Source organism: Chinchilla lanigera, unplaced genomic scaffold (assembly GCF_000276665.1).
Source record: "Chinchilla lanigera isolate Chin_1 unplaced genomic scaffold, ChiLan1.0 scaffold00198, whole genome shotgun sequence".
NCBI classification, from domain to species: Eukaryota; Metazoa; Chordata; class Mammalia; order Rodentia; family Chinchillidae; genus Chinchilla; species Chinchilla lanigera.
This window is the reverse complement of record NW_004955599.1, coordinates 521,100-530,467: the sequence shown is the minus strand read 5'-3', so window position 1 is coordinate 530,467 and position 9,368 is coordinate 521,100. Positions and strand designations below refer to the sequence as shown.

The window sequence follows — 9,368 nt, the reverse complement described above, 5'->3', positions numbered from 1 at the left end:
GTCAAAGTGGCACCCACCTGCATCTCAGCACTCGGGTATCAGAGGCAGGAGGATCACTGCAATTCAAGGCCAGCCTGGGCTATAGTTAAGGGGAGCCTGAACTACACAGCAAGAGCAATGCCTGTGTTCAATAAGTGTGGGTTGTTGTTATCCTAAGGTTTTCACTAGTAGCTTCCAGGCCCCCAAGGGTCCCACTACCACTGAGCTACATCGCCAGCCTTTTGGAATCTTTAGTTTATTTTTTTATTTTTGGTACTTGGAATCAAACTCAGGACCTTGTGCTTGCCAGGCAGGCACTATGCCACTGAGCTATACTCCCAGCCCTTTAGGTTTTGAGCTAAGGTCTAAGTTGCCAGGCTGGACTCAAACTGTTGGTCTTTCCTATTGAGCCTAGGCATAGCCTCTGGCATGCTAAGCACATGGACTGTCATTGAGTGTCACCCTCAGCCCCCTGTATTTCACCCCTGTGGTTCCCAAGTACAACTGTAACTGAAGAAAGGTTGCACTGATTAAAGCCAGAACACTACTCTGTTGGGAATGACAGCTGACCAAGAATGTGTACAGCATCTTCCCATCCTTTTCATTAACTGACGACCCTGCCCAGTTCTGTCCCACCCAGCTATTTAATAAGGAGCAGACACATACAGAACACATGGGGTCTGTTTATTAGGGTGGAGATGTCAGCGCCTTAGCAAAGATAAAGGTCAAAAAGGATGGTGGGATAAAGGCTCTTCAGCTGGGACATTTCTTGGCCACAATGAGTACAGCAGAAGGCACAAGTCCTGAGGATCAAATGAAAACACGCTGGAAACACAAAAGCACTTGCTTTTTGCTCCCCAAATCCTGGCCTCACACTAGGTCCCTCAGCCCCTTCTGCCAGTGGCCTCCTCCCCAGGCATTCACGCTCCATTCCCCACGCCATACCCAGCTCCTGTAGGGGCCGCTCCATGTCAGCCTCGGAGAAGGCTCGTCTAGGGAAGCCGCTGAGCAGCTGCACAGGATCCTGAGCCCCTCCAGGCTCTCCCCCTCGGTGCAGCTCCACATAGAGTCTCACGGCCGCCAACTGTTCCCGGGCCTGGAAAGTCTGGGTCAGTGAGGTCCCATCTGGCAGCCTGACCTGGAAGGGCAAGGGAGATGATGCCCAGAGCCCTGAGCATCAAAACTGAGTGGCCAACAGCCACACAACTAAAGCTGCCCTTCTTTCCTCTCAGACTGAGCTCTAGCATGACTATTTAATGCTCTTAATGAAAATCACTCATGCTCTGCTTTATTAAGTGTGAATGGCCTCTGTTCCCTCACCACTTAATGTACTAACGACATAAAGTAGTATACAGAAAATATCAAGATCAAAATCACCTGGGCATGGGGCTGGGAATTTAGCTCTGCAGCACAGCGCCTGCCTGGCAAGCGCAAGGTCATGTATTCAATTCCTGATACTGGAAAACAAACAAACAAACAAAAAAAACACCTGGGCATATGGGCAAAAGCCTGTAATCTCTGCACTCTGGAGGCTGAGGCCAGAGAAGCCCCATGATGAGTTCAAGGACAGCATGAATAACAGAGACCTTGTCTCAAAAAAAAAAAAAAAATCGTCACAAATATCACAAAATTAACTGTGTAGTGAACCAAACAAAAATAAGGACAAGTAAAAGGGCAACTGCTGCATGAGAGTGAGGTGTGGATTTAAGTAAGACTGTGGCAGGGGAAATTTGATCTCTTCCCTAAGCAGGAGATAAGGTTTCAAAAGTCATTTACAAAGAAGGGAGAGATTTGGCAACCAGACCATGACTGCAGAATTTCTGAGCTGGATACCCTGTAGGCCAACAAAGCGGTTTCAGGAGCAAGACAAATTGATGTCAGTACCTGGATGCGACACTGGTCATACTCCCGCTTGGTGGGAGGCTCCTGGCTGGGAGAAGAGGGAACAGGACCTGGCTCTGTCACTGGCAGGGATGGCTGAGGACCCACATTGCCACCATACTGGAGGACAAAGTAAAACACAGTAACCCTTAGGGAGAAACTGACATGTAAGCTCATGCTTTCCCTCAGAGGTGATTAACCCAGCTATTCTTTTATACAGTATTCCCGGGGCTGGGGATTTAGCTCAGCGGCACAGCGCCTGCCTGGCAAGCGCAAGGTCGTGAGTTCAATTCCCGGTACCGGAAAGAAACAAAAAACAAACAAACAAAAAATACACAGTATTCCCTGTCACCAACCTTCTTCGCTCTCTCTGCCTTGTCTCTTTCGATCTTTTCTCGAACCCTCTGTCTAAAATGTAGATGGAAAAAATAGGTCAGATGCAGTCAAAGCAAATCTGAATTTCTTTCTCAGTCACTGACCTGCATGTGCAGCACAGACCTGGCTGCTAACTCTTCAGCCTTCTCCCTCCTTCGCTCCTCCGCAGCCCGGCGCATCTCATCTTCCTGTAGTCTCTGTCGAGCAGCTGTCAGCTCCTGCCCTTGTCTCCTGCGTTGCTTTTCTCGTTCTAAGGCCTCTCGCTCCTCCCTTTCTTCCCGTTCCCGCTGCTTCTGGGCCACCAGCTCCATCATCCTATTTTGCAAAAAGTAAATAGTTTAAGAGAAGCAGACATGGAGTTGGAAGGCGGACTCACAATGGGAACATGTGTGTAATAATTAAAGAAAGAAAAAGAACGCCAAGAAGAAACAGAATGATGCTAGGAGTGTACCTCAGTGTTAAACCACATACTCAGCATGCCTCAGGCTCTAAAGCCAGGCGTGGTGGGCCAGGCCAGCACCCCAGAAGCTCAGGGAGGAGGGTCGCTGAGAAATCAAAGCGAGCCTGAGTTATACAATGAGACCCTGCCTCCAGAGAAACAAAAACAGAGTTGGGGATGTGGCTCGGGTGGTTCGTGGTAGAGTTCTTGCCTTGCGTGCACAAGGCCCGGGCTTCGATCCCCCATACCACCTAGATACATACGTAGCGAACGAAGGACACGAAACGCAGAGGCCAAGGCTCTGTCCACACCGCGGGGAGGGCGGAGCCCGCGCTCACCTCTTGGTCTGCTCCTGTCGCTCCTCTTCCGTCAGGGCCGGTCTCCTCTCCCCGGCGGCCGCCCCGGGCCCTGGAACGAGCGCCAATGTGACTGTGCCCAGGCCCTCTCGTCCCTTCCCGCCGTCCGCCCCCTGCCCTCCGCCCCGCCGACCTTCCGGTCCCGGCTCCCCGCCCAAGGCGCTCCCGCGCGGGGCGGGCGGCGGCTCGTCGGCCTCGGGGTCGTCCTCGTGCTCCATGAGCCTGCGGGGCGGGGAGTTAGCGCGTGGCTGCGGCCGACCACCCTCCCCCGACCCGGCGCTCACCAGTCCATCGCGGCCTCGATGCCCTGGTTCCCCGTGAGGGCCAGAGCCTTCTCCCTGGGGGCAGAAACACCGTGAGCGGCGCCCGAGCCATGGCGGCGGCGGGCGGGGCGCGGGGCTGGGCTCCCTTACGCGCGTCCCCGGGCGAAGCCCATCTCGATGAGACTCTCCAGCGCCGTCAGCTCCGCCATGGCGCCGCCGCGCGGACCTGGGGCGAGAAGGACGGCGCGAGGGTCAGCTGCGGCCACCGCCCGACCCTGGCCCGGCGCGCGATCGCTCACCGGGACACCGCTGCGGTGGAAGCCGACCGGAAACGGAAGCACCCGGTCTGTTTGGGTCACGTGGCCGGGCGCAGACGGGTACCGCGGGAGGACAGAAAGCTTCTGCCTGCGGGCAGCGCGGAATTGCGCAAGAGAAAGTGACCCGTGACATTTGGGTGGGAGCCTGGGAGTTCAAGGCCCTGTCAGTGCGGGAACCCCGCGCTTCCACTCCCTCCTCAGATTATGGGGACGACGGGAAGAAAAAGGGGCCAGACCCGCTAGGGCCAGGTCAGCGCGACGAACAGTCACCACAGGGGCTGCGGATTTAGCTCAGCGGCACAGCGCCTGCCCAGCAAGCGCAAGGTTGTGAGTTCGATTCCCGGTACCAGAAAAACAAACCAAAACAAAACAGTCACTACATAGCTCAGGCACGTGATTAAATAAGTAAATAAATAAGGGGGCGGAGGAGGGGCCGTAAAAAGCATTGCGGTGTATGACGTCCGTGCACCACAATGCAGTAACTGCGTACTCGACATGTGCCCATAAAAGTAAAAGTCAAAAATGAGGCGTAAATAAGGCAGCTTGCAGAAAGCTACGAGGAGGGGGCTGGGGATTTAGCTCAGCGGCAAAAGTGCCTGCCTGGCAAGCGCAAGGTCGTGAGTTCGGTTTCCGGTACCGGAGAAAAACCAAAAAAAAAAAAAAAAGAAAGAAAGAAAGCTACGAGGAGGAGCAGGGCGCAAGGCGTGGCCTCTAGGGGGCGCACCCCGCTCCTCCGCAGCCCGCCGGGATGCCCTGACCGCGCCTGATCCGGGTTAGTCGCGCGTTGGCCTCCTGGCCCCGGCTTCTTTGGGTCTGTTTTGGTTGGGTGGGGTGGGTTGTTTTTCGGGTAGCCGAGAGTGTGTTTTCAACAGAGCTTTGCCAGGGGCTGGAGATTTAGCTCAGCGGCACAGCCCCTGCCTGGCAAGCGCAAGGTCGTGAGTTCGATTCCCAGTACCGGAAAAAAAAAAACAAAAAACAAAACACAAAAAAACAGAGCTTTGGTGTTAGAACCTGCAGTCTTCCTGCTTCAGCCTCCCTCCTAGCTGGGACTGTAGTCATGAGCCACCGCCCCCGACCCCTTGCTTGGAAGCACCGCCTGTAGCGGCGGATGATCCGTAGCACTGTCTGGGTCTCTGCCGGGCGGAGTGGTAAACGCCGCCCGTTACTGTGCGTTTCCTGTTTCATCCGCGGACTGCAGACAGCCTGGGCCTATCTCGGAGCAGGAGTTTGGGCCTTTTCAGGACTCCTGGTGCCCCGCCCTCGCCCCAATGGGGTTAAACCCAGGGCTTCTAAACTGAGCTCTCCATCTCCAGAGCTTTTATTTTTATTTTGAGACAAGTTCTCCTGAAATCACTGAATGTACCCGGCTAGCCTGGAATTTGCAGTCCTGCTTCTCCCTCCTGGAGCGCTGATATGGGCGGTGGCTCAGGCTGGAAACATCTCAGGTGCGGGGCTGAGGCAGGCCCAGTCTGAGAACAAAGCGCGCCCTCCAGAGGCAAGCCGCTGAAGAGGCTGCTTCAGTCCAGACAGCACCAAGCCCTCAGGTAATCCCAAGCAACGGGTTGCTAGGCAAAAAGTGACACCGACCTGCCCAGCGTATAAATAAAGCGCCACTGTGGTTGAGCAGTTCCCTTCCTCCCACCCAGATGGAGGGCTCCACTGACCTCGGCCTTCTGTCTCCTACCTTCATCCTCCATCCTCCCGCAGTCCTTGCCCTGGGAACTTTGAGAGCCTTGACGATGGGGCCTGAACACAGGGTGAGGCAGGAAGAAATCTAGGCCAGGGACATTCTCATTGTGTGCACAGAAGGGGAGCAGTGCACTGACGGCTGCATCGATATTAATATCACCAGGTGCATAACTGGGGGCAGACAGGCTGTCAAGAACCACAGTTGTATACAGAAATGTGTGTTGCATCCGGTACCTGTATTTACTCTACTTTTGTGGATGTGCACTAGGGAGTGCTTTAATGGTCCTGAATTTGTTGGGATGACCACAAAGGATTTGGCTTCGAGCACTATTTTAAAATCAAGTGCTGAGCAGGAAAAAGGTGGTGGAACAACAGACATCCCAGTAACCTTAACTGAGCCACAAATGCAAATTCCTGCCTTTTCAGATCAGAGAAATTTTGCTGCCACCGGTTGGAGTGGAGCTGTTTTTTCCCTCTCCCTTGCAGTTGGTGCTAAAAGAAGCCAAACAGGCGGGGGACTCCATCAAGGGTTTTCAGCATGTCCACCCTGTTACTCAAGTTCAAGTTCCCAATAATCCGGGACAAGTTATATGTCTTCATGAAGCTGTACCCTCTAAGATCTTAAAAGAATTAAAACAAGCTACCGCTACCTAAGGTCCTAAGGTCCCTTTTACCTTAGGTTTAATAGAACTTATAGGACAGTAGTTTATGGCTCCAAGTGATCAGAAAAGAATAGCTAAACATGTTTAAGTATGAGGGATTATTTATTGTGGAAAGGGAATGAATTTTTGAATTGTGCATAAATCAGGCTGCTTTCAGTGCCACTCACAACATACCCATCACAAAAGACATGCTAACTGGAGAAAGTATCTCTGCTGCCACAAATAACTTTGTTTTTTTTTTTTTCCTGTACTAGGAATCGAACTCACGACCTCGCGCTTGTCAGGTAGGCACTATGCCGCTAAGCTAAATCCCTATCCCCCAAATAACTTAGTTTTGAATTACAAGTATATGAACAAATTAAAATAGGTGCCACAGTGCTTAGAGGGAGCCTCCTTCAAAGAGTGAGACATCCCTTGATTTGACTTCCAGTTCTTCAGGGTCCAGATGAACCTCGTCAGGATTTTGTGGCATGCTTGTTACAGGCTAGTGGGAGGACTATAAGTGATACAGAAGCTAGCAAGTTAACAGTTCAACAGTTGGCATTTGAAAATGCAAGTAGCCAGGCATGGTGGGACACGCCTGTAATCCCAGCACTTGGGAGGCTGAAGCAGATGGATCATTGGGAGTTTGAGACCAGCCTGGGCTACAAAGTGAGCTCAACGCCAGCCTGAACTGTATAGTGAGACCCTGTCTCAAAAAGACAAAAAAATTACAAAAAAAAAAAAATTAAAAAGAGGGGCTGGGGATTTAGCTCAGCAGCACAACGCCTGCCTGGCAAGCACAAGGTCATGAGTTCAATTCCCAGTACCAGAAAAAAACCAAAACCAAAAAAAAGAAAGAAAGAAAATAGTATGAGGAGGCTTTGAGAGCCCACACAATGGGCTACACTGACAGATGATTAGGATTGATGCAGACACTGGCCCCTCCCGTGCAGGGCGCTGCCTCGGCAGCAGCTGTCACTCAGGTTGTTCCTCCACAGCCTAGAGGAAGGGGCGGGAACAGGGTTACTTGTTTCAGTTTCAGAGGCACATTTTGCCGAAGCTGCTCTGCTGCAGCTGTGATGGCAGCACAGCCATCGTCTGTTCCTCTAAAAAAACTTGGTGTCATTGATTGTCATTATCCTCCAGAGAAATTAATTGTTTGCTTCTCTTACACCCTTTGTCTTCCCTTCAGAAATAAGCTCAAGGGCTGGGGCTGTAGCTCAGTGGCACAAGCGCCTGCCTGGCAAGCGCAAGGCTGTGGGTTCGATCTCCGATACCGAAAAAGAAAAAAAAAAAGCTCCGTTGCCACAGTAGGAAGCCTCTGTTTTCCCAGGTGGCTCCTTTGGGCAGAGGAGGTTACGTTACGGTCTCTTCCCGAGTACAGGATGCCGGTTTTTCTTCTGCACAAAAGATGGAATTGCAAGCTGTTATTCGGGGCTTACAGGATCATTCATCCACTCCAATGAACCTTTCTGCGACTGCACTTATGTCTGCAGTGTGATGCCCCACACGGAAACTGCCACCATTCACACTAAACCAGGAAGATCTTTTTATTTGTTTCACACTGTCCAATTTGCTATTTGGTCACATCATGTCTCCTGGTTTTTTTTGTTTTCGTTTTTGGTTTCGTTTTTTCTGGTACCAGGAATCGAACTCAGGACGTCGCGCTTGCCAGGCAGGCGCTGTGCCACTGAGCTAAATCCCCAGCCCTGTGTCTCCTGTTTTATTGGTCATGGAAGTTCTCATTCCCAGGTGCCAGGCCTCTCGCTGAAGGACACGCTGCAATACACAGATTGCTAACTGTCGTCACAGTTACTCTGTGGGAGTCGGTGGTCTCTCCGAGGTCCCCGGGAGAAAATGGTGAGAGGATATAGAAAATAAAGACAAAAGACAAGGAAGCCGGGGTCAGGTGGAGTTACCTCTTGCCGGATGAGCAAGAGGACTGACTCCAACGGTAGGGGCGTTTATTTTACACACTTGCAAAGTAGTATCATGAGAGATAATGTTGCCTAGCAACTAAGACTAAGACTAAGACTAATTGTCCAAACAGGATACTTTTTTCAGTACTGAGGTAGCTTGACTGCCTGAAGCACTGTGGATCCGTCCCACCCTCAGACAGATGACCAACAACCAACTCCAGTGGCTCCCAACATCTCTCCTCAGAGCCATTCAACAGGCTTCTGCCGCCCATGCCACCTTTCATCAAAATGCTTCTGCCTTAAGCAAACAGTTCCTTTTAACAGGTGAATAGGCTCGACAAATTGTTAAACGATGTTCCTCATTCATAATACATTTTCTCTCACCGTGTTTCTTTGTTTGTTTTTTGGTCTTTTTGAGACAGGGTCTCACCATGCAGTTCAGGCTGGCATTGAGCGCGCTTTGTAGCCCAGGCTGGTCTTGAACTCGCACTGATCCTCCTGCCTCAGCCTTCCGAGTGCTGGGATTACAAGTGTGTGCCACCACCCCCGGTCTTCTATGGGGGTTAATTGCTGAGGATTACACCCCAATCATCTCTGGCAAATGGATGTCACTCACATTCCTGAGTTTGGCTCTCTATCCTGGGCCCAAGTTTAGTGGGTACTTGCTCAGGACCTATTTTTGCTCTGCCCACACTGGAGAAACTGCTAAACATGTCATTGCTCATGGCTTGGATGCCTTTAGTACCCTTGGTTGCCTGCAGACACTTAAGATGGACAATGGCTGCCTTCCAAAAGTTTTATAAATCTTTTCATATTTCCCTTACCACAGAAATTCCTTATAAGCCTCAAGGTCAAGGAATTGTTAAGTGCCCTCAAAATACACTCAAAATTCAATTACAAAAACAAAAGGGGGAATCCTTCCCTATAAAATTTACACCTCATAATAGACTTCATTTGGCAGTATATACTATTAACTTTTAAAATCTTACTAAGGATGGAGCTATAGCAGCACAAAGACAATACAACCAGGTAAAGGAAAAGAAGTTCAGAAGGGTCCTTTGGAAAGATCTTCATACTAAACAATGGAAGGGACCCAGCCCAGTGCTAATTTGGGGTTGAGGGGCTGAATGGCCTGTCTGGGTGCCAGAGTGTGCTGTCCCGCTGTATCAGGGCCAGATCTGCAGAGAGAGTTGATTGCACCCGATGAACCTGACGCTGGGGCAGGGGTACAGCTCAGCAGCACAAGCACCTGCATGGCAAGAGCAAGGTCCTGAGTTCCTTCCCTGGTACCAAAAAAAAAAGAACCTGATGCTTAGTCCTATGACAGTGATGCCTCAGAGATTGCTCTACAGTTGACAGACAAGGATGAGGCCAAACCCAACCTGGGACCAACTGAAAGAATTGACCAGGATGCCCAGGAAATGGTAACCAAAAATAGGAATCAAAGTTCTGAGTAGGTGACAGGTTATATAGAGATAATTGAGCTAAAAGTTACCAATATATATA

General features: G+C 51.0%; 1 protein-coding gene and 1 long non-coding RNA gene across 4 annotated transcripts; one reads left to right on the top strand and one right to left on the bottom strand.

Annotated features, from left to right (window-relative positions):
- Positions 1-642: 642 nt before the first annotated feature.
- Ubxn1 (UBX domain protein 1) lies at positions 643-3,676 on the bottom strand. Its single transcript, XM_005414783.2, has 10 exons — positions 3,593-3,676; positions 3,444-3,519; positions 3,315-3,368; positions 3,164-3,252; positions 3,013-3,082; positions 2,359-2,550; positions 2,217-2,268; positions 1,864-1,980; positions 925-1,117; positions 643-782 (listed from the first exon to the last, which is right to left on the bottom strand). Exons 2-10 carry the CDS (start codon positions 3,500-3,502, stop codon positions 733-735), a joined length of 876 nt encoding a protein of 291 aa, XP_005414840.2. The 5' UTR covers positions 3,503-3,519; positions 3,593-3,676; the 3' UTR covers positions 643-732.
- A 67-nt stretch (positions 3,677-3,743) lies between these two features.
- LOC102012713 lies at positions 3,744-8,250 on the top strand. Of its 3 annotated transcripts, none has more exons than XR_001232551.1 (4): positions 3,744-3,934; positions 6,216-6,245; positions 7,696-7,803; positions 7,994-8,250. It is a non-coding gene; the product is annotated as an uncharacterized LOC102012713 (long non-coding RNA). The 3 variants fall into 3 exon arrangements; XR_265154.2 differs by lacking the exon at positions 3,744-3,934 and adding an exon at positions 4,266-4,382; XR_001232552.1 differs by lacking the exon at positions 3,744-3,934 and adding an exon at positions 5,174-5,367.
- The last annotated feature ends 1,118 nt before the right edge of the window (positions 8,251-9,368 follow it).

Coding starts and splice junctions, on each gene's coding strand:
- Ubxn1 (XM_005414783.2), bottom strand. CDS start 3,502: ATGGCGGAGCTGACGGCGCTGGAGAGTCTCATCGAGATGGGCTTCGCC. Junction 3,369..3,443: donor GGCTTCGCCCGGGGACGCGC/GTAAGGGAGCCC, acceptor TTCTGCCCCCAG/GGAGAAGGCTCTGGCCCTCA. Junction 3,253..3,314: donor ATCGAGGCCGCGATGGACTG/GTGAGCGCCGGG, acceptor CCCGCCCCGCAG/GCTCATGGAGCACGAGGACG.